Here is a 25,075-nt window from a genome sequence, read left to right as displayed (position 1 = left end):
AGAAATGTTAATTACTAGGGGACATAGGTTTAAGGTAAAAGGGAGAAAGTTTAAAGGAGATGTGAGGGGGAAGTTCTCTTACACAGAGCGTAATCAGTGTCTGGAATGCGCTGCAACAGGAGATGGTAGCATATACAATAGCAACATTTAAGAGGCATCTTGACAGATACATGAATAGGCTGGGAATAGAGAGATATGGACTGCGCAGAGGTTCTCAGTTTAGAAAGGTGTCATGTGTTGGCACAGGCTTGGTGGGCCAAAGGGCCTGTTCCTGTGATTGTAATAATTTCACAACATGCAGTAGAAGCTCCAAAGATCACATTATCAGAAGTTGCTGAGAATTCAGAAAGACTCTGACCTATTCATTTTGGCTAAGACTGTAAGATTGTAGGTTATGTTCTGATCAGTAATAGAATGTTTTTATTCGTTCACTGGTAACTGCGTTTTGTCAGCATCTCCTGCTCATCCCTTTAGTCTGGTTTATGGGAGTTAATGGTTTAAAATTATGAATTTGAAATCATTAAATTACCACTTTATAAGTAATTTAAGACATAAAAGGTTCTTTACTTTTGATTATCCTTCCTTTCCTGAACACACTGAATCATGTTGATGTACATTCTTGAGACCTGGCACACCTCTGGTGTCGTGTTCAAGTGGTTATTCTTCTTGTGAGATGGGACAGTGAGTTTTAGCAGATTATTTCAGTGTGGTGACATCACAGTTAAGCCTGATCCTGTTCTTAGCAGATTCCAAATGCACTTTTACAGTGGCTCCTTGCATTACCTTTATAGTGTTAGGATCCCGGACCAGAATCCCAAATTACATTAAGGCGCCAGACAATTTTTCTATTTTGGCATAAATGTGAAGAAAGGATCCTTCCTTCCAGGAATGATTCCACTGACAAAGTAGGGATATTTTATAGTAGAACAAACTTTATTTAATAACAGTTAATATAATTCTAACAAATGAAGGAACTGAACAATACTTAATGCAAGGGAAACAACTTTAATTTCTAACTTATCACCGATTCCATTCCAAGTAAACAACAGACTTAAATGCCCCTTCCATACTGTTAGCAACCATAAATATACTTGCTATAATGAATGAGTGCAGACAGTCTTGAAGCTTTCCGAGAGAGAGTTCGTTCCAGAAGCCTGCAAAGTCTTCTAACTTCAATCAGGTTTCAGCTGCATACTAAACTGCTTTCTGCAAAAGCTTTTTCTCTCTGTCACGGAACCAGGACTTCACACAAACCACATCATCACATGACCCTGTCTATCACTAATCAGAGTTGCATCTGAGCTGAATGTTTGAACATTCCCCCTACGATGTATCCATATCAATTGCATTACTATCATCACAATAGCTCACTCTTTTGTTGCATTTCCTCAGTAGTGTATTTGCATTTTTTTTCTTTTAAGCTCCTGCTGGTCAAGTCTTTTAAAATTTCTTGCAGTTAAAGCTTTTAAGGAGATGCTTAGGTAAACACTTCAGTGCAAATAAACTCAATGCTGTAGGAGGGGGTAAACTGCAGAATGTGCAAGATATTCTTATGCCACAATTTGATTGTTTTTAGAAGTGTGTGTCTTAAGAAGGAACTCGAACCATAACAAAGACTGATAACATTTCAGGGTGAGGATGGTTCATAAAGTGGTTTGACAGTACACATCCGATCATTTATGGGATATTATGGTTGATGCAGCTACAGTGTTTCACATAACTTAGCATTTTGATTTAAAGCAAATAAACCCTGCTGTGTCCTTATTGCACAATGCAGCATGGTTTAACTTGTAGTTGGGCTCTTTAAAGAGATTGTGAAATAGTTGCATCATGTGGGCAAGTGCCTGGCCTATGCTAAGCATCCCTCCAACTTAAGTTTTGGCCCCACTCGATGGGCAATCACAGTAAACACTTTTGCCCAGCTACTGTGCAGTGCAATTTATTGATGTTCAAGCTATTGACACTTAGCTTTGACAAAGGGTCATCTGGACTCGAAACGTCAGCTCTTTTCTCTCCTTACGGATGCTGCCAGACCTGCTGAGATTTTCCAGCATTTTCTTTTTTGGTTATTTATTGAACCACTTAAATGGGGATGTTTATAAACATTCAGATCTTTCGGAGCAAGATGTTGGTACTAGGAGTTCATGTGCCAATGTTCAATAGGATTGCAAACAATTTGGCAGGAGCAACATTTGCATTGCTTACAAAATGTATATTTTCCATTATAAAAATGTACTTGTAATGTAACCAGTCTCTGAAAACCAGGAGGCAGTTCTAAAATGTTTTTGTGAGAATTCTTTATCAGCAATTTTTAGAGGTGTCCTTTTTACTTTGCAGTTATCAAAGTCAATATAATAGCCAAAGCCATCTGCAGAGTGTTTCAAATGACTCATTTTCATTTGTTTCTGCTTCTGAAAGTTTGCTGCTTTCAGATTTGAATCTGGGGCTTATAAAGAGCTGTTTGTGATTGTTAGAGTAGCCTTATTTCATGTGTATGCTGCCTTCTATTCTTGCATCTTAAATTTTCCATTTTATTCATCAGGTGGCAGATATTTCCAACTTGGTCAATCTTGACAAAGACACACAAGCTGACTATTCTGTGCTACAAAATACTTGATCACTTCTGTATTTGAAGCTTTAATGTCCTATTTCCAGGTTTGCGTTTTATTTCGATATCTGAATAGCCAGGAATATTATTCAAGAACACTGGCATCTTTGGAGTTTTTTTTTACCTTGATTCTCTTTTTCTTTCCTATCTTTAGTTAAGTACAACCTTTAACTTCTAATGTCACCCTTGAATTCCTGTAGTTCTTTGTAATGAGGGGAATGCCTTCATCTCATTTCTCAAGCAGCATGGCTTCCAGCTTTACTAGGAACTAAAGGCTTCTATAATTCATATGTATCCCTATTCAAAACAAATGCTAATCACCTTGACATTATATAGCCTTTTAGCTCCTTAGTCATTTTTACAAGCCCTTTGTGAACAAAGCCTTAGAAGAAAATATCCAGTTTCTTCTAAATTCCAGACCTTGTGTAGGATAGAAAACCTAGAGTTTATTTAAGCAGATCTTCCCAGTGTTTTTTCTTCATTGTGGCATTTCTATACCTTCAACAAATAGGATTCTAAACTAAAAAAAAATTCAGAAAATGGTAAAAACGCTCAGCAGTTCAGGTAATGTCCATGGAGGGAGAAAAATTAACTTTTCAGATTGATTTTTTGATGAAAGGTCATCGACCTGAAACATTTATGTTTCTTTCTCCACGGATGCTGCCTGACCTGAGTGCTCCTAGCATTTTCTGTTTTTATTCCAGTTTTCCAGCATCTGCAGTCTTTTGCTTTTGTAGATTAATATCCAGTACCTGTTCTCAAGTTTACTGGTGGACATTTCAGGTTTGAAACCTTTTATTTTTAGGGGAACAATGGCCTCTGGCACCTGGGCGGAGAATGGCCAAACACTTTTTGGACTGTTAACCCAGAAGGCAACGTTCCTCCTGTCAATCTGAGTTTCATTCCTCTCCAGAGCCTTGTGGTGAAAGTCAAGCTTCCAATTCACTGAACTATCCAATCTCCTTTGTGTACTAGTATGTAAAACTAACAATCTTCCCCTCGTGTATTTCATAAACTATTAAAAGGTGGTTGAGATCAGTTAATTTGCCACTGGCTGGGAATCAAATTTGGAATCTTCCTGCTTGTTGCATGCTACTCACTGGATGAACTGATCAGGGGAGTGACTTATTGTACAATTATGTTGGAAGTTCTATAAATTAAATTGTTTTAAGTTAGAAGCACTGCATTGAATATGAAACATGCTTTTCTTTAAGAGGTGTTAGATTTCTTGATTTGCCAGAGCCATTAATATTTGATTAACATTTTCCAAATAATAAGTAGTGCCACTCTCTGGGACCACTGTCCAAGCATTAACGAACGGAATGGGACAGTTATGGGCTCACTTTCAGATGGACTGACCCATTTTTCAGGCATGTGTATGCGCTGCTGAGTTTTGTGCCACTGTTCCAGCTGACCCAGAGAGTGAATGATGGGAGAGAGCTCGACTCAGCAGCTAGTTTCTTAGTGTCAAATGACAACAACAACGTGTGTTATATAGTGCCTTTAATTAAGCAAAATGTCTCAGATACTTCATAGCAGGGCTAAAAGACAAACTTTGACACCAAGCTTTGACATCAGGTGATATTAGGGCAGATAGTCAAAAGATTGATCAAAGAGGTAAGTTTAAAGGGGTGTCTTAAAGGAAGAAAACAATGTTTTGAGAGGGAATTCCAGGGTTTAAGCCTTGGTGGCTAAATGGGCAATTTCACATTTTCCCACATTATGCTCCATTTTATCACTCAATTTATCTATATCCCTTTGTGCACCACCCCCCCCCCCCAACCCCACCCCACCCAATATCCTCTTCACAACTTCCTTTGCCTATCTTTGTGTCATCCACAAATTTCGCTGCCATACCCTCAGTCCCTTCATCCAAGTCATTTATTGTATATGAATTGTAAAATTGTTGAGGCCCCAGCACAGATCCTTGTGGCACACTACTCGTTGCAACCAGAAAAATGACCCATTTATGCCTACTGTTTCCAGTTGTATCTTCTTTCCATGCCTATATGTTACCCCCACACCATGAGCTTTTAGTTTTTGCAATAACCTTCGATGTGGCACCTTACCAAATGCTTTCTGGAAATCCAAGTACAGTACATTCACTGGATCCCCTTTATCCACATCATGCGTTACTTGTTCAAAGAACTCCAGTAAATTGGTTATTAACATGATTTCCCTTTCACAAAACCATGTTGATTCTGCGTGATTACCTTGAATTTATTGAAATGCCCTGCATTTAATAATGGCTTCTAACATTTCCCCTATGACAGATGTTAAGCTAACTGGCCTGTAGCTTCCTGCCTCCCCTCCTTTTTGAATAAAGGAGTTATATTCGCTATTTTCCAATCGAATGGTACCTGCCAGGAACCTCGAATTTTGGAAAATTAAAACCAACACATCAATTATCTCACTCGCCACTTCTTTTGAGACCCTAATGAAGTCCATGAGGACCCAGGATTTGTCAGCAGACAGCTCCAACAATTTATTCAGTACGACTTCCCTGGTGATTGTAATTTTTCTGATATCCTCCTTTCCCTGCATCTCCTGATTAACAGCTATTTCTGGGATGTAACAACTTGAGGGTGACTTCTGAAGGGTTTATTACCAACAATATTTTTATATATGTGTGTGTATAGAAAATATATATATTATATACACACACACACAATGGTTAGACAGAAGTAAAGACGTGACTACACACTCTGCTCCCTGGCTCCAACTGAGTTTCTCCCTGGCCCTTGATCCTGATTGACTCAGCTTCCTGTGCTGGCTTTCCATGGGGTCCAGCCCAATCACATGGCCCTCGGGGATCATCCCCTTAAAGGGGTCATGCTACCACACACCTTCCCCCTAACTTTGAAGTTTACCTATGAACGAAAAAGGAACAAACATTATTAAAAGTAGGCAAGCACAACTCAACAAGACGAAGGCAACCAACAGGAGAAACTCAACAAAAATTCAATCTGTCTGGAGCAAAGTCTCAGTTCAGTACTCCGATCTTCAGTGAGTAAGGCATCTGGGCAAGCTGTTGCAAATGTAAATTCAATCGAGGTCGAGACCCTCTTCAGAAGCTGCTGTTGTCTCATTTTCAGCGAACTCGAGTGCCCCGGCTCCATATACTTATCACTGGGATCCCTGTATCAGCAATTGATGAACTTGAGTGCTCCACAGGAGGTGCCTGTTGATCCTCAGTATCAACCTCAACTTATACCGTATAGGGGATAGGGCCTAGGTGGAATTATCGGTACAGACTCGATGGGCCACATGGCCGCCTTCTGCACGGTGTAGGGATTCTATCTGCATGTTTTTTTCACGATGACTTTGTACTTCTACAGCGTAGGAGATCGGTCCAGTTCTTTCCACAATTTTTCCAGGCACCCATGTTGGTTCTGCTGCAAAGTTCCTGGCCAGGACTAGATCATCTTCCTGGATTCGTGGTTTTGCTCCTGGGAGACTTGTCTAGCATCCACTCTCCCTGCCAAATCTGGAAAAATTAAATCCAACCAGGTCTGCAGGCGATGTCCCATCAGTAATTCAGCTGGCATGACCCCTGTGGTTGCATTTGGCATGGCATTGTATGACAGTAAGAAACTTGCTAAATATGAAGGCAGAGGCCAATGATCTTGTTTCTTCTTTGACAATTTGAATGTTTGTACAGTTTGTTCTACTAACCCATTGGAAGCTGGGTGATGAGGTGTTGAGGAAACATGGCGAATAAGATTTGACTTTCAAATTTCTGAATTTCATTTGCTGTAAATGCCGTGCCATTGACACTAAGACCTCAGACGCCATGGATGTCAACAGTCTGCCTCAACTTACCAATGGTGGCTGTGGTCTTTATTAATTGGACATCCAACCATTTGGAATGTGCATCAACCAAAATGAGAAACATATGTCCCATGAAGCAACCTGCAAAATCTATGTGTCGTCCTGCTCATGGCCTCCCTGGCCATTCCCATGGGTGCATATTTGTCTATGGTGGCAATGCCTGTTGGGCTTCACAATTTGGGCACTGGCTGACGATTCTTTCAATTTCTTTATCAATGCCCGACTTTTTCCATAATGATACTAAACCTAACTCCATGATTACTATTTCCAAAATGGTCCCCCACTGGTACTTCATCCCTCTTATGCTAATACCACTATTAATTGAGAGCCACCCTTCCACCTTTTCCTAGCTTCCTGTCCTTCCTAAATGTCACACTTTAAGATTCAGGTCCCAATCTATGTGATCTTGCAGCCACATCGCTGTAATGGCTATCTGATCGTACTTATTTATTTCAATTACGGCTGTCAGTTCATTTTGTTTTGTTTTGTTTTAAATGCTACATACATTCAGATCCAGAGCCTTTTAGTTTTGTCCTATTTTTGTAACCTTTAGCATCATCTGTTGGCTTACTCTTAGACTCTGTCCCTTCCTGTCACAGTCTGTTTATTATTTCACACACTAATACCTTTCACTCTTGCCTGTCTCTACTCTGATTTACACCATCTTCTCAAATTGGATCCATTGTCCCCACTATTTAGTTTAAAGCCCTCTCTGCTTCACTAGTTATGCAGCTCACTAGAAGAACACTGGTCCGAGCATGGTTCAGGTGCAGACCATCCCACCAGTGCAGCCTCCACTTTACCCAGTACTGATGTCACTGCCCCATGAATTTCTCCCACACCAGTCTGAGTCACATATTCATCTCTAGTTTTAATGAAAGTTTGTAAATAGTCATTAATAAACTATCACAGTAATTTACATTTTAAAATCTAATTTAATTGCTTTATCACATTTAAAAGTTTGTCCATTTATGGGGATGTGGTGTGGAGGAGAAAAATTCCAAATATGGGCAATGAAATACACAACTGACAAAGGGACTTGAAGTAGAAAGCATAGTCTTGGTCTTTTTTGCAGGTACTGATGGACCTGCTTATACTTCCTTTTCTTTTGTTCTTGTGTTGGGGTGGGAAGGGGGAAGGGGGGGAGTAAATATCTCTCTCTCCATCCAGGTCCAGATCGATGTCTCTGCTGAAGACTCACTGGGAAGAATGAATTATGCCTCATGGTCCCTGAACATGCTGCACCACCTTCGGGGTGGGGAAGGTTGTGTTTCTAAACCTGTTAAATTCAACTGGGTTTGTTACCCTATTCAGTCTATTGCACATGTAATTGGATTTTGTTTCTCTTGTTAGGATGAGGATAATTGCAGGAGACTCAAATCTAAACTGCAATCTAGCTAGGAAAAGACAACATAAACTAAGGTTAAAAAAACTGAGCATTTGGCTTGTGAACTTGACTGTTAAAAGGGCAGGTAAGATGGTATGTAGTACTGAATTGTCTAAAGAATTTCTGATGTGAATAAGAGTGCATAAAATTGACCATTTCCCAAAAATGGTGCCACGCCCTACATTAGCATTCTATTTTGAATGTACATCTTTGAAAGGGTTGCAAAGGAGTCGACAAGGTGATGCATTTTGCTGAACCAGGGCAGGACTTACTCAGTTAATGGTAGGGCGTTGGGAAGAGTTATAGAACAAAGCAATCTAGGGGTACAGATTCATAGCTCCTTGAAAGTGGAGTCACAGGTGGACAGGGTGGTGAAGAAGCCATTCGGCATGCTTGGTTTCATTGGTCTGAACATTGACTACAGGAGTTGGGACGTGTTGAAGTTGTACAAGACATTGGTAAGGCCACACTTGGAATACTGTGTACAGTTCTGGTCATCCTATTATAGAAAGGATATTAAATTAGAAAGAGTGTAGAGAAGATTTACTAGGATGCTACCGGGACTTGATGGTTTGAGTTTAAGAGGAGGCTGGATAGACTGGGACGACTTTCCCTGGAGGATAGGAGGTTTAGGGGTGATCTTATGGAGGTCTATAAAATAATGAGGGGCATAGATCAGCAAGATAGTCAACATCTTTTCCCAAAGGTAGGGGAGTCTAAAACTAGAGGGCATAGGTTTAAGGGGAGAGATACAAAAGGGTCCAGAGGGGCAATTTTTTCTCAAGTGGTAAGTGTCTGGAACGAGCTGTCAGGCAGTAGCAGAGGTGGGTACAATTTTGTCTGTTAAAAAGCATTTAGACAGTTACGTGGGTAAGATGGATAAAGGGCGGCACGGTAGCACAGTGGTTAGCACTGCTGCTTCACAGCGCCAGGGTCCTGGGTTCGATTCCCGGCTCGGGTCACTGTCTGTGTGGAGTTTGCACATTCTCCTCGTGTCTGCATGGGTTTCCTCCCACAGTCCAAAGATGTGCAGGTTAGGTTGATTGGCCAGGTTAAAAATTGCCCCTTAGAATCCTGAGATGTGTAGGTTAGAGGGATTAGCGGGTAAATATGTGGGGGTAGGGCCTGGGTGGGATTGTGGTCGGTGCAGACTCGATGGGCCGAATGGCCTCCTTCTGCACTGTAGGGTTTCTATGATTTCTAAAGAGGGATATGGGCCAAATGCGGGCAATTGGGACTAGCTTAGAGGTAAAAACTGGACGACATGGACAAGTTGGGCCAAAGGGCCTGTTTCCATGCTGTAAACCTCTATGACTCGATGTACAGAGTGACAAACGTCAGTGACTAAGCAGAAGAGGAGAGATGAATAACTGTGTTCATTAAAGTTCTTAACCTCTATTATGTTTCCCCTCCACCACAGCCACCACCCAAGTGGGGGAAAAAAGCTAGTTCAGGTTAGACTTTTAAAATGGACGTCTGTTTTTTTAAAAAATCTAGATCTAACACTGTAGAAACTGGCTTAAAGTATACATTTTGCATCTACATCAGGAATTGTAGTTACCTTATTGAAGCATTCCCAGAAGTTGTTCCGCAAAGTGCATGCAGCATAAGTCAGCTGAGAGGCAGATTTTGGAATTCTCCAGCCAAGAGCATTCACGCTGCACAAAGCAAAACTACTCGGGTGTGCTCACTCCACAATGACTTTGTTTTAAAAATGAACTGGTACAGCCAATATAACACTGCAATGCTCCCTGACACTGTTGGCTTTTATTCTGCAGCTTCAATTGACTGCAGCTGTAAGCACTCCCTAATTCACAATTGAAATTAGAGCAATTATTTGTGTAAGATACAAGAACATGATTTAACTAGGGCAACTTTTGCTGTTGAACATAACCAAGTGAGGTGGGGGATCATCATAGTGACATTGCTCAGCTGGTTTCGATGAAAGTGCATCAATATTCTTGCCATAGTCCCGTTAATTCTTTGTGCTATAGTGCTGTTGATTGGATAGTAGGTGTACAGAGTGGGAAGAATTGGGGCATCTGTGGTATAAAGTGGTAAATCAAACTGGTGCATAAGGATCCAGGACACTGAAGATGACATAATTACACAGGGAGCAGTGAGAGGAAATTGATATATGCTGTATTTCAGATGCATCTGAGATGGATGGTCAAGTGTATGCATGTTTCTTTTCTATGTGGGTGTTTGAGAGCAGTTTACTGACCACACCAATTGAATCTGTATTTGAAGGTAGGGTTGGCAGCGCTAATTACTGAAAGCAGCTTGACTGCTTGTAACAGAGATTGGTATTTCTTTGGAACTATATTGAGTGTGGTACACTGACCACAGCGAAGGAAGTTAATGGCACTTTATTTTCATAATGTTTGTGTCTGAAATGTTTTGTATGAGCTGCTGCTTTCAGTGACTAAAGGTTAATTTCAGTTTGTTAAAAACTGAAGGATAGTGATAATGGATAAGCTATACAAATAGGAACTGCTTCTGTGGGGAAAAGAGTTAACAAGTCAATTCAAGAATTACATTTAGTGATCAGTATCTGGTGCAAATTTGTTTTAGCCCTCCACCGTACTGGACCACATCTCATGTTATTGGGCCGCTATTAAAATCATCCACTACCCTAGAATCATACTGGCTAATCCCCAGCTGCTACTTCTCCACAGCCACCCATCACCTTATCCCCTTCATCCCTCCTCTCTCTCAGTGCACGGAATTCATTGACAAGTTCACCACTTAGATTGATGTGGAGATGCCGGCATTGGACTAGGGTGGGCACAGTAAGAAGTCTCACAATGGCAGGCTAAAGTCCAACAGGTTTATTTGGCATCACAAGCTTTCGGAATGCTGCTCCATCATCAGGTGAGCTCACTCACCAGATGAAGGAGCAGCAGTCCGAAAGCTCGTGATACCAAATAAACTTGTTGGACTTTAGCCTGACGTTGAGACTTCTTACTTAGATTGAGACCATCTGCTCAGCTGCCTCTGTTAAGCCCCTTTCCAACTGACCTAAACCTCACCCCTGCCCTAGCTCCAAACCTGCAATTTTCTTGTCTCCTCTCGTAACCTCTCCAAGCCTAATTTGTTGATAAGACCTCCTCCTCTAATAATATTGCCACTAAACTGCTGACCACCCACCTTGCCTTTCTGGCTTCCATGCTCGCTGACATAAATGATTTCACCCTTTCAGGTAATGTTTCCTGCCTTTCAAAATGGTTATTGTCACTGCCACCAGAAAAAAAACCTACCCTTGACTACTCTGTCCTTGTAACATTCCATTCCATTCTATCTTCAAGCTCCCTATTCTCTGAAGTCCTTGAAAGCAACAACCCAAACTTTGCAAGCACTGTCCCTTTGCCACTGCCCAGAAAGATTTAATGGACTCTGTGACATTGATTTCCACTATTTGGCTGTCGATTTCATTCTGGTGCCATTTTTGGGAGAGACTGGGGTCCAGGAACAGTGAAGTCATCAATCCGGCTCAGCAGCCAATCTCAAGAATTCTTGGAGCGAACTGTGAAATAAGAAACTTTGTTGATCATTCACTTTTTAATCATTATTTTTCTTTCTGTAAAATAATTCAGCCACATACACATGGGTTGGAGTTCAAACTGAAATATCAAAAACTTAAAATAAAATAAATTAGTACTTCAAAACTTATATTAAATTTTTATCATGGAATGTAAGAATGACACTCCAGACTTCCAAACTGCATTTTTCAGGACCAGGAAGGTGATTCAATTAGTAAATATGGCTTGGTATGCCAATTAAAAGTACCTCATTAAACACATTTAAATTTTTTAATGGCTTTTACAGCAGAAGTAGTACGTTAAGTTGAAGTTCTTATTAAATCACTGATTATGTGCAGACTGATTCTGCGGAAACCGCAATAGTGCGTCTTATAGAGGAGCAAGCTATTCCCGACAGCAACTTTTGGGATATTCACATTTAACCGCGCATGTGTGCACACCGTAAGTTGCTGTCAGCTTTGCACAGAAATGACAGCCAATGTTGACAGTTTTGCAGTCACCACAACCACAAATTCCGGACCAATTTTGCCTCCCAAATCCATGCCCATCTTTTGCACAACCTCTTATTTGAATTTCTGCAAGTGCATTTTTGCATTTCCTACAAGCGCTGAGATGGCCCCAGTCTAGTCCCAAAATGTATCCTCTGTGACTAGGTGTGTTATCCTGTCTTGTTCTCCTTGATTTCTCTGAAGACGTTTGATTTTTACTCTACTGACCCAGTAGCCATATTATACATTCAACCAGCTTTTTGATGTGTCAAGTATTGAATCTACCATTGCTCCCCAATTCTGTTCCATTTCACCATTACCTATTTAAGTTATCTGAAAGATGCAACGGGTGCATGATCCCATTTATGCAAACACTTCCATAAAAATCAGAGCCTTGTATTTTTAATTTTTGGATCGTACATTGCTGAGCACAATGATTTAACAGTCAATTTAATTTGTAGAGATGCAGCTCTTCACAATGAGTTACTTTGTAAATGAGTTATTTACTATTGGTTTTCTTTCTATACATACCATTTGTTCTAACAAACTGCTCGTTAACCCGTAAAAAATCAGTATTTGGGGGGGGGGGGGGGGGGGGAGCGAATTTTCTATCCGTGTGATATCCATATCGGAATTGTAGTGGCTTGAGAAGACTGTACTAGGGTCATGCACTGGAACGGATGGAAAAACTGAAAATGGTAGAAATCTGAAAGAAAACAAATGCATAGAAATGAAGGGATTTTGCCTGGAATGTTAACCTCAGATAGTGTTTGATATTTCCAGCATTTTGTTTTGAATTTCATGTATTGTATCCAATTCAATGCAGCATCATAGATTTGATATCTGACATCTTGAATAACCTAATGCTTATCAGATAATTTGTGTCTCTTTCTAGTCTCCTCTCCCACTGTTGGCAAGCCTTACAAATGTAATTACTGTGGTCGGAGTTACAAGCAGCAGAGTTCACTGGAAGAGCACAAGGAGCGCTGTCACAACTACCTACAGAGTCTGAATACTGAGCCTCCACAGCCATCTACTCAGCAAGGTCTGTAACCACCAGTGTCACAGTTGGTCTAGGGCAGCAAGCACTGTAGCAGTGCCACAATTACCTAAGGATAGTGAGAGTATAACTAGCAGTGGCATATCCTAATGATAATAATAGTGTTGCATAGTTATCTGATTAGCTGCGCATTACTCAGACACATTGCTGTGTATTTGATGTTTGCAAAAGTGTGTTTTGTTATTCCGGTATCGTTCACACCCCCCAGGAACTTGTCCAATCTAGAATTTAGCTTTACAAGATTGGTTCTGGGAAATCATGTTCAAGTTAAATGGCATCATCAGCATTACCTCTCGTGACAAGCCCTCTCTATATAAAACTCTGTATCAAGGCCCAGGATCTGCCCAATAATCCAATTAACAAATGCCATGTTAAACCTTTGATCATCTTCAGTGGAAAACCCACCAACAATCTGCTGGAAATGTAATTGGAATATGTTAGCAAAGGAGTAGATTAGCAGCGCAGTCAATGTCTGATGCACATCTGAGGGTATCAGGCCCTAATGCTGAACGAGACTATGTTTTAACAGGGACTTGATTCTGTGCAATGACTCGAATCCAATAATGAGAGGATGGGTCACAATATGCCTGGATTGGATTTAATTTGATGAGTTTATATTGCAACCGTAATATAAATATATAAATCTATGTTAAGTAGGCACCCCAATGTATTGGGGTATCTTAGGAGCTGCATATGATCCCTAACCATATTTTATTACTGGTTGTAATTTATGTTTGGTATGCAAGCTCAATAAATATTAATAAAATATAAGTCTGAAAAATTGGGACATACCTAGCTGTAAAAACACTTACTTTACTTAGATTTCAAGTAAGTTCTGAGAAGAAGTCCTATCCTCAGGCAACCTGCTGAATGATTGCTTTTACTGATTCTGAACCCTCCAGCTCTGCTCTATGTAATGGTCTAAGTGGCTGTTGGAATCACAATAGCATTAATTCAGCAGACTCAATGTCGCTGTTGATTTTAATCTGGACAGGGTGGGGGGAGTGGTGGTGTAGTGCTCTGATAATTAGCTTTTCAACTTTTTTTTAGCAGCATACCAAGTCCCAGAAAAATTATGCTATGGGGCATTTAATGCCATGAGTCACTTGTGCCATAATTTCCTTGAATTTGTGAACCATCATAATAGCACCAATTTTTAGCAAATCTGGCAATACTTAGCCAAATGGGGGAAAAAAAATCAGCATTAGTTGTGTTAGGTCTTTGTTTTATCATTCAGGAGAGCGACTCCTTTATATAGTGCTAATCTTTGGCTGCGTGAGGGGGATTGTGTATATGAGACTTTTCACCCAGCCTCATTCCAGTTACCAGACGGGTGATGGAAAAAAATAGATTTGTCAGCAAAGATTGAGTGTACTCGAGAATTATTGATAAATAACCATCATTGGTAAATAATCATTATTGAAAAGAAAAATTGATAAATATCATTGATAGTTATTTATAAATCATCATCATTGATAAAACATCATTATTGATAAAAAACATTAATCATTATTGATAAATCATTAATCATTATTGATAAATAATTATTGATAAAAAATCATTGAGGCTGATATTCTCATTGTCCTGAATCAGGTACAAAACACTTATTGGGACTAATGAGAATAACAGTCAGCCTCTTAATGATTGACTGGCCCAAGCAAATTCAGTAAGAAGTCTCACAACATCAGGTTAAAGTCCAACAGATTTATTTGGTAGCACAACCCACTAGCTTTCGGAGCGCTGCTCCTTCATCAGGTGAGTGGGAGTTCTGTTCACAAACAGGGCATATAAAGACACAAACTCAATTTACAAAATAATGGTTGGAATGCGAATCTTTACAGGTAATCGAGTCTTAAAAGGTACAATGTGAGTGGAGAGAGGGTTAAGCACTGGTTAAAGAGATGTGTAAAGAGATTTTGCAAGCCCAGGCAAGATGAAGACGAACATCTCGCCAAGGCCATCCCCACACCCCCACTACTTGCCTTCAAACAACCGCACAACCTCAAACAGACCATTGTCCGCAGCAAACTACCCAGCCTTCAGGAGAACAGTGACCACGACACCACACAACCCTGCCACAGCAACCTCTGCAAGACGTGCCGGATCATCGACATAGATGCCATCATCTCACGTGAGAACACCATCCATCAGGTACACAGTACATACTCTTGCAACTCGGTCAACATTGTCTACCTGATACGCTGCAGGAAAGGATGTCCCGAGGCATAGTACATTGGGGAAACCATGCAGACGCTACGACAACGGATGAATGAACACCCTCAACAATCACCAGGCAAGAGTGTTTTCTCTTCCTGTTGGGGAACACTTCAGCGATCACGGGCATTCAGCCTCTGATCTTCGGGTAAGCGTTCTCCAAGGCGGCCTTCACAACACACAACAACGCAGAGTCGCTGAGCAGAGACTGATAGCCAAGTTCTGCACACATGAGGATGGCCTCAACCGGGATCTTGGGTTCATGTCACACTATCTGTAACCCCCACGACTTGCCTGGGCTTGAAAATCTCACTAACTGTCCTGTCTGGAGACAATACATATCTCTTTAACCTGTGCTTAACTCTCTCTCCACTCACATTGTCTGTACCTTTTAAGACTTGATTACCTGTAAAGACTCGCATTCCAACCATTATTTTGTAAATTGAGTTTGTGTCTTTATATGCCCTGTTTGTGAACAGAACTTCCACTCACCAGATGAAGGAGCAGCGCTCCGAAAGCTTGTGGCTTGTGCTACCAAATAAATCTGTTAGATTTTAACCTGGTGTTGAGACTTCTTACTGTGCTTACCCCAGTCCAACGCCGGCATCTCCACATCCAGGCAAATTCAACAGCCTTGAATTAATAATATGGAAAATGTCTCTCTAACTGTCCTGAATCAGGTACAAAATACTTATTGGGACTAGTTAGGGAGACATTTTCCATTTTATTAATTCAAGGCTGTTGAATTTGCCTGGGCCAATCAATATAAATTTAAGCATTGGATCATATTGTGAATCGGGGAGAAAAAGTTTAAACAATTTGAATGTCCACTTGCAAGAGAAAATGCATCATTCTTGTTGCAGGATTTTGCTCCTATTACTTTATTGTGGCCTTTACTCCATTTTTGGATTTTGGGAAACAACCAAATCCTAAAAAGTTAAATTTGATTATAGTACCATATTTAAACAACTGATTGATTCGTCTAAATTGCCGGAAGGTAGTCCAGCAGGTAATCGATATCTTTGGTAGTTTGTGGGCATGCACCAGAAAACGAATGTGAGCGTTGCAGGATCCTTGCAAGAACTCAATTAGTTCATCTATGTCCTTCGGAGCTAGCAAACTTGTGTTTCAAACTATCTAGTTGACTAAATGCCCTTGGAGCAAATGCTGCATTACTAGGGATGCACGTATCATTAAAAAAAAAAGGAAATTAGTTCATGAAAGTTCTTTACTTGGAGTTGTTGAAACATAGAATATTTTGCAAGAGGGAGTGTTTGAGGTACATATCTTATATCCTTTAAGGAAAAAAATGATAAATATTTCAAGCAGAGGAAGATACAGGCCTATGTTGTGGTATAAAACCAGCACAGAAACAATATGGTGAACGGTCTTTTCTGTTGTAAATTTCTATGTGCAGCTAGTTTTACCCTCACTATCACTTGAGAGATTCATGCTTCTGATTATCTGGATTGCTTTGAGTGGGTCTGAAGTATAGATGAGCACATGTAGCCTCATCTCTCAAAGTTTGGTCTAGTTTTTTACCACTTTCTGGAAGTTGCATCCAGATAAACTTCCTCTTGTTCCGAACTGGAATGTTAAAGTGGTCCTTCATGACCTGATGGACCCACCACAAATCTATTTTAAGCTTCATACCTGTAAATTAGTGTTACTTCCAAAGCTTTTCATTGGCAGTGTCACTAGGCTAGCTATTTGGTCTGCTCTTTGCATATTTATCAGATGATACTTTTGAGATTTGGTCTACATCCAGATATTTCTCGGATCTGTTTTGATAGCAGAACTTGCAGCATTGCAGCTAGGGTCTTTCCCCTTCCTAAGTTGGTGGTGCTTTAATGCGAATCTTGTGGTTTGTGCCTAAATTAAGTAAAATTAACTTTGTAGGGTCTTCAGCCTTCCTTGTGCACCACCATCTCCACAATTTTTTTGTTTTTATGGTTGGGGATATTTTGGGGATTTTTTTTGTTTAGGTTACTACAGGTCAAAAGAACAGAATTATTGCACAGGTCCTGGACATTTTGTACAATGTGGGAGCAAGATGTCACATGAGGGGTACTCTCAATTATGTCATAATCCAAGGAAGTGTGATTGCCAGGACCAATCCAGATTGGACAAGTTCCTTTGGTGTGTGAGGGAGGCTATCATGCGCAGAATGATGAAGACTGTGTATAAGGTAGGTCATTTTTCTTTGCCTATGACTCACTCCAATATGAGGCATTACCGATTTCCAGGCATTTCCCATGGGAACACAAGTATTAATGTCATACTGGGCCATTTGTACATCAAGACCTGAGAGCATGTTAGCTTGTCCATTCACCACCTTAATCAGGGAGTGGGGCATTGCTTGTATTACAAGCAAGAGACAATAAATAGTGAAGTGTGATGCTGCATAATTGTTCAGATTAACTATAAAAGGTTATGCTCTGTGTGGTTGAATATGCCAAACAAGACTTTGCCTAAGCCTAGAAATTACTGTTTGCGATTTTATCTGGGGGTCCTGTAATATTGTGGTTCTGGCTTTGATTAGTAACCCGGAGGTGATGAGTTCAAATTCCACCATAGCATTTTGAGAATGAATTCAGTAAATTGTGAGCTGCCATCAGGAAAAGAAATGATCAGATTGTTGTAAAAACAACTGATCCACTGATGTCAGGAAGGGGCCTGCCACCCCTATCCAGTCTTACTTACACAACTCCAGTCCCCAAGAACAGATCCTTGCTGTCTTGAGGGCTACTATGACTGGATGATAAATGTTGCCTTGCCAGCGTTGCCAACATCCTAAGAACATTTTTTGAGGTAAATGAGCTAATCATATTCCTTTATATGCTGTTTTAACAGTTATTAACCATTTCACTTTGTCTTGTATGCTCATGTCACAAACAGTAATTTTAGGGCTGTGGTACTTCCACAAATGCAAGCTCACAACTATTTATGCAGTAGATTTAGTATCTTATTTCCAATACTCAAAAATGCAGTGGCTTAATTTTGTGTTAATACTGGTGAACTCTTGCAATAATGTAATGTTTGGGAATCTGCGAAATAGCATATTCTAGTGAATGAGTAGAGTTTCATGAAGGTTTCTGTGGCTGTCACTTTGCGATAGTTCACACTGGTTTTCTTGTATATCTTTCTTTGCACAGTTTATATCTACTGAGTCTTACTCAATTTCTGCATATAAAACATACATTTTGAGATTGCTGTACTCGGAGATTGGTTTAATTGCAATGTTATATCGCTGGTTTTCATGGAATCAAGTCACCACTTGTTTGCTGTCTACCAGCTCTAAAAGTGCAGACCTTTCAGAGTAGATCTGTTAAAGCTTTCTTAACTCCAAGTCGAATTCAAATAGTTAGGTTCGTATCCCTGCTGCCTGGTGGCACTTTACAGCTGATCATTAAACACAGGACACTTACCATGTTGTTTTAAACTTTCGTTTTATGCAAGCCTTAAGGAAGCCACAAAATCAAACAAAAATGATAGCGCCAAATGACTCAACTATAATATGGTATTTGCACCTAATGGTACAGCTTAAATCATTCAGCTTTTTGCCCTCATTTAGGATGTGGAAATATCCATCATGGTTCCCGCTTCTGATTACTATTCAGTAACTTCTGCAGCAAACCTCTGTGTGGGTAAAGGCAGTAACATACCCCCCTGATAGTCAATCTAGGCTTATACATAAAAAGTGGTCACTTGGCTGACGTATGGAGTGCTGCCTTTGTCAATATACATAAGTTACGTGCTGGGATTTTGTCTTTGAAATATGAATAAAATATGTAGAGAAGGAGCAAGTCCCCCAGTGCCTACATGTGGTGGCCACCATATCCCAGCATGAGATGGTGCCTTCAGGAGAGAATTGGTGGAGGGGTGGGTTGGGTGGTGCGCGGGTTGAGAAGGGGAGGGATAATGATATTTGGAATCAACTCGCAGCACCAAAATAGAGAGCACACTCGATATTACAGCAATCGCACAGAACGATATCTGCTGTTGAATGGATCCAGTGGCTCTGTTTGTCTTATTTTACACTATAACCATGTTAAGGTGGCATGGTGGTGCAGTGGTTAACACTGCTGGCTCCGGGGACCCGGGTTCGATTCCGGCCTTGGGTGCCTGTCTGTGTGGAGTTTGCATGTTCTCCCCGGGTGCTCCGGTTTCCTCCCATAGTCCAAAGATGTGCAGGTTAGGTGGATTGGCCACGGTAAATTGTCCCTGGGTGTTTGCGTGTATGTGTGTGTACGTGTCCTGCGATGGATTGGCATCCCAACCTGGGTGTACCCTGCCTAACGCCTCGTGTCTGTCGAGATGGACACTCCCCACGTCCCTGAATTGGAGTAAATGGTCAAGTGAAATGAAGTATAACTATGTTGAAGACTTTGGATCAGGTCTTCCATTGCTAATATTTAATATTTTAACCGGTTTCCTTATGCAGTACCAAATTAATAGTCAAATACTGAAAATAAGAGATCTGTTTGCTACCTGAAGGCAAGTCTTCTGGTTCGCAGTGTATTTCAAATCCAGTATATCCCCTCCCAATTTTCCTGCTTTCCCCCAACCTATTTCTGAAAGAATTGACTCCTTATGCTTCTATGGGTGCTGGCTAGCATTGAATACTTTGCTAGTTGGCTATTCTTTATGTGAATCAATGCAGGGGTTGTGATTTGAACAGGAACCCTGGCTGTCCTTTTCTTCTCTGTCCCTCACTCCCCCACCCCACACCCCTTTGTCAGCCCAAACCAGAAATCAAGCCTGGGACCTGACTTAACCAATCTGGGAGAATCAAACTTTGGATTTGTGTTGGAACGAATTACACTACACTACAAAATTATTATGACCAATGTAAATTTGTAGCGAGTGTCTTATTCACAGCTTTGGAGGAAACTGGAAAGGACTTAGGAGTGGGGGTGGTGTTGGGAGGTCAGTGATAAAGGAGCATTCAAGGTGTTATCAGTAGGAATTGGATATTCCAGTCTTTTCATATTCTTCCTTTCCATTTTGAAACTTGGCGGCAATTTAATGTCCTGAATAGTGACTGTAAAATAACTTGGTGCAAACAAAGGCTTCTCCTTATTTGTTCAACCTCCATAACTTTTTTAAAAATATCTAGTTAAAGACATGGCGCTACTCAAACGTGATAAATCAATGACAACTGCACTGAGAATGCATGCTACATGGAGTGAATGCTGTGAGTGCACTCAGTGTAGTTTAGGGTTCAATCTGCATACCTCATCCTGCACCGTGCTCAAAAGAAAACTAAAATGAATTCTGCTTGTGTGACACCTTCTGGAAAATTACATTTGAAGCTGGCAAAACTATAGAATTGTAGGCAGTTTGTTGGTCTCTAACTGTGGCGCAAATGCGCAAAATGCCTCATAAAATGTATTGGAGCTCTGTTTTTTGTTGCCAAAGTGAATTGGTTAACAAGCATTTAAACTTTTGTGCAGTATAAAATGATCGCTAAAGCTGGTTCAAAGCAACTCCCACTGTTGTTCCCAATGCTGCCTGTACAATATGCATCAGTTGATCACCAGATTTTAGGGTGCTTTCTCTCATCAGCAGGGGAGGAGAACCGTGACATGGATGTGATGCCTGACCATATCCTTCAACCAGCCCCTGACAGGCCTTCTTTTATAGATAGGCTTGCTAACACCATTGCAAAACGAAAAAGATCTACTCCGCAGAAATTTGTGGGTAAGAGCTTCTGTGTTTTTCTTTTAATGCCCCAAAAGGACAGTGAAGGGTTAGGTTGTTGTACAGCTATGTTTTTCCATGTCTTCGTCCTTACACATGCTTGTCCCCATGACAACTTAAATGTTTTCCTCTATTTTGAAATTAAAGGAGGATCCTAATCCTACAATAAGCTAATTGGGTGATGTAGTTGGTGGTGGATCTAGTGCTTTCTCTATAAATCCACTGTGGTGATCTGGCTGCATATTGTATTGATTTTGTTTTCTGCAGAATTATGGCACCTGGGAGTGCTGCATAATTTTCAAAAAATTTGCAAATTTTGACAAAGGAATAAAAATTTCATTTTGTCATGGAATTTTCTTCTTGTTTGTATATTGGGCTCCATTTTCTTTTGTGCATCATTCTTTTAATTTCAGATTGAGAGAACCTTAAGTTGCATTGCTGACTCTGTCTAAATTTGGCAAATCCATATTTCACTGATCAGAAATTGTAAGCTCATGATTTCAGAAATGCTTTTCCTGATGTCTACCTTGTGATGATGGAACAGACAGTCCAAGAGTTTGACAATCCTTAATCCTGAACTTTGACTAGGTCAATATAATGCCAAGAGGATGTTGTTTTGAAGGCCATACATGTTTCTGAATGAATATTGCAACACCTTTTTAAGTGCACAACTGATATTGTAATAAAATTGATAAATGACAATTTCAATTGTTACAATTCCTGAAACAAGAATTGTTAACTTTAGTACTGATTTTATTTAACAGTATATTGATCTAACAGAATTGGGGAGTGAAGGTGGGCAGGCGGTTGAGTGGATAATTGTAAATTAATTTACCTTTAATTTTTCTTTATTACTGATTTATTTTCTCTTTGTTCTGATTTTAAATCCTAATCCTTTCTTTTCAGGTGATAAACACATACGCCTCAACCTAACTGATGTTCACTTTGAGGTGAACTCCAATTTTGAGAAGGATGTGGAGATGATGGCTCCTCACCCCATGGACCAGAATTTGGGCAGTGCACTGTCCTATCTAGGAACAGAAGCAATGAGGCCTCCAAGGCTCCCTATGACCAGTTGCACGTCGGAGATCACACCAGTGATCAGTGCTGTCTACTCCCATGTACATCCCATCCACAGCCGAGCTGAGGCACAGGGAAGTCGAGAGGCAGCAGAAGGCCATGAAGACATGCCAGAACATCTGAATTCTAGAGCAAAAAACCAACTGGTAGAGCTTGGAGTGTCTCCAAGCAATGGCTGCCATGATTCCACAGATACAGAAAGCAGCCATGAAGACAGGAATGCCCAAACTTTCCCTAGTAACTATGCCACAAGGCAAAGCCCGGCCTATTCCAAAGAGGACCCAAAGGCACAGGAGCCCCCATCATCTGCCAAAGCAGCTCAAAGCTCAGCCAAAGAGGTCCTAAGAGTCTTAAATGAAGATGGAGAACAAGTTAAGGCCTATAAGTGTAACCACTGCCGGGTTCTCTTTCTTGACCACGTAATGTTTACCATTCACATGGGTTGCCATGGATTCAGAGACCCTTTTGAGTGCAACATCTGCGGCCACCACAGCCAGGATCGGTACGAATTCTCCTCTCACATTGTCCGGGGAGAGCACAAAGTGAGTTAGAGAGGGCCACATGGACTTCACTTTTCTACTCCCCTTGCGCTGGCTTCATCTAAAAGAAGGAGGTGGTCTTACTAGGGTTGGACAAGATAATTGTTTTCAGGGATTAATCTACAGAACAAACTGGGGTTAAATTTGGCTCTGTTTTCCAATTAGAACTATATGTTCCCCATCTGGATTTTTTTGTTGCATCTTTTGACCCATTTCGTTGAACTTTAGTGGAGAAAAGCAGTCCAATCTCTCGGAGTCCAATTTTACGGTTGATGCCAGTTAATGAAAATTCAGATTATGGTACATTTTATTTCGAGCACTGATTTATTTATGTATAAAAGGCAGTATAGGTGTGTTTTGCTTAATAGGGATAAATTGAAAGTTAGATTTTTTATTCTTACCAAAGCGTTCTAGTTATGGGCTCAAACCTTTTAACCTTCTAGATAGCAGGGAGGTTAATTGTTCTTAAATCCTGAAGACCATGTGTAACTTTGAAGGGAGTAACTTGGTAACCCTCACTGACCTTTTTAGCATCATATGAACTCTTAGATAAGTAAAAGTAATTTATCCAAATGACCTGAATCAAAGAGAAGCAGCTATGTTTTCATATTAGTGACGTTTGTCTTTGGAGTATAAGATTTCACAATTGTCCATTTTTTAATATTAATGAGCTGAAGAGTTAAACTATTTGAGTTAAACATCTTGGCAATTTTGACATTTATGACAAAAGATATGACTTGTCCACTCTTTGTTTCCAAGTCCCAGTTCGAAACCTGTGGATTAATCCCAGAGCATTGTAACTTGCCAGTTACACAGTTTAAGGTATCCAACCAGATCCTCTAGTACTATGGGAGTGGGGTGGGGGAGGGGTGGAGGGGTTGGAGAGAGGGGAGGCAGAAGGGGGGTTGGCGGGGAGGGATTTATTGTTGAGATTAACCTTTTTAGAAGAACAAAAGTTTTTAACTACTTCAATTTGAAGATGCCCAATAATGTAGTAGTGAATGTGCCTCTTTTGTCATTGTAGTTACAAATTCAATCCCTGTTGACAGTTCATGTTCACTTGCCTCCTGTACATGTGGTGAGCTTTGTCAAATCCCTGTTGAATCAATGCACCATCTTTCCGTGTGCGAAGTGACCAGCCTGTCTGCTGAGCCACAGAGTACCCTGGCAATATACAGGGTCATTTAAGCCATGGGGGATGCGTGAATTTCGATGAGCTGTTGTCGTGAAATCAGACAATTTATGAAATTAGTGTCATAGGTAATCCAAACTACCTCGTTCTCACTATTGGATATAATAACTACCATGATGCAACCTTGGGTTACAAGAGGCTTTGAATTGGTGGCTAATGGTCATAGGTAATGCTTGCCTATTCCCTTCCCCCTCACCACCAAGATAGTTGTTTGATGATGTCACAGCGTAGCCAACCACTTAGTGCACACATAATAAAATGCGCAGACTTATTGATCATTTCTATTGCGCAGTATGTTCTATGGTTAAGAGCACCAGTGCCCAGTTTTCATAAAATATTGACTTGTGGCCTGGCAGTACAGTTAATATGTGTACTGTCTGAAGTTCAAACTTTCTCAAGTCGATATTCCAATTCATTAACTACCATATGCATAGAGTTCCTTTAGTTTTTGTCTGAAACACTGCAGTGCTTAACACTCTGAAGAGAGGTAGCCATCTGTGTTCGTGCTCACCAGCACTGGAGCAGCATTTGTATTGGAAGCTGTAAAGAAGTGTGAGAGTTATGTAGGAATGTGCAGCTTTTAAAACTTTAATCATATAATATAAATATTTGAGTTCTGACCAAATATGGTTGCAGGAAGAGGGTTAATATATTTTAAACAATTAATGTGTTCTAATCTATTGAAAGGACTTTCCCAAATGTTGAGGTTGTTAAATATTGTCAACGTTTATGTTTATAATAAAATTCTGTAGTATAAAAATCTTATGGTTGTCAGCTCAAGTCGCAGAACTGGGCCACATCAACCACATTCACAGTGAATCGTACCCAGTTCTCTGTCTGCGCACTGAATGAAACATCTCATGAGGATTGGATATTGTCAATTACGCTATTTCAGTGAGGCAATGGAAAGGTTTTCTTTAGGGGTGGAAGGGATGGGGGTTGCGCAGCAGGAGAGGAAGAAGAAAGGCAAGAGAAAAAATTAGTCTGTCTGCCTTTTAGTAAAGGATATTGTATAAATGCACACAACCATGATAGAATAACTTTAATAGGTTCTTCAGCTGCTGTTCCAAAAGGATGGTTGTGTGGAGTTAATAGATTTTTATAAAAAAGGAAACTCTGTGACATCATCAGTTTCCAAGACACCAGTGCAAACTCTATGTTGAGTTTCGAGGGAGGCTGACTGGTTCATAGTTTTTTTTGTCCAACCCTAGTTCTTAACCAATTTCTTTTTTTCAGATTTTCAGTTATTTAATTATTTTTGTTTTGAACTGACACATGTAAGAATTGTTCTCTGAATTTGTGTATTTAAATTGTCTTTGCACATTCGTTTCCAACACAGAATGTGTTGCACACTGCGAAGGCAGCATAAACTAGCTGCCAATTTCCTTTGTAGATCCAACATCTAATTTCAATACCTTCTTTTCTCATCCC

General features: G+C 40.4%; 1 protein-coding gene across 6 annotated transcripts in view; it reads left to right on the top strand.

Moving 5' to 3' along the window:
- Positions 1 to 23,279, top strand: part of ikzf4 (IKAROS family zinc finger 4) — a 169,896-nt gene extending 146,617 nt beyond the window's left edge. For 4 of the 6 annotated variants that reach the window (XM_078201279.1, XM_078201280.1, XM_078201282.1 and 1 more), the window contains 3 exons: positions 12,752 to 12,901; positions 20,699 to 20,833; positions 21,740 to 23,279. In XM_078201279.1, the coding sequence (XP_078057405.1) occupies positions 12,752 to 12,901; positions 20,699 to 20,833; positions 21,740 to 22,464 (1,010 nt within the window). In that variant the 3' untranslated portion in view covers positions 22,465 to 23,279. The remainder of the gene's footprint in view (positions 1 to 12,751; positions 12,902 to 20,698; positions 20,834 to 21,739) is intronic. The other 2 variants (XM_078201281.1, XM_078201278.1) reach the window with 1 other exon arrangement.
- Positions 23,280 to 25,075: the final 1,796 nt, after the last annotated feature.

Source organism: Mustelus asterias, chromosome X, assembly GCF_964213995.1.
Source record: "Mustelus asterias chromosome X, sMusAst1.hap1.1, whole genome shotgun sequence".
Classification (NCBI taxonomy): domain Eukaryota; kingdom Metazoa; phylum Chordata; class Chondrichthyes; order Carcharhiniformes; family Triakidae; genus Mustelus; species Mustelus asterias.
This window is presented reverse-complemented; position numbering and strand designations above follow the sequence as displayed.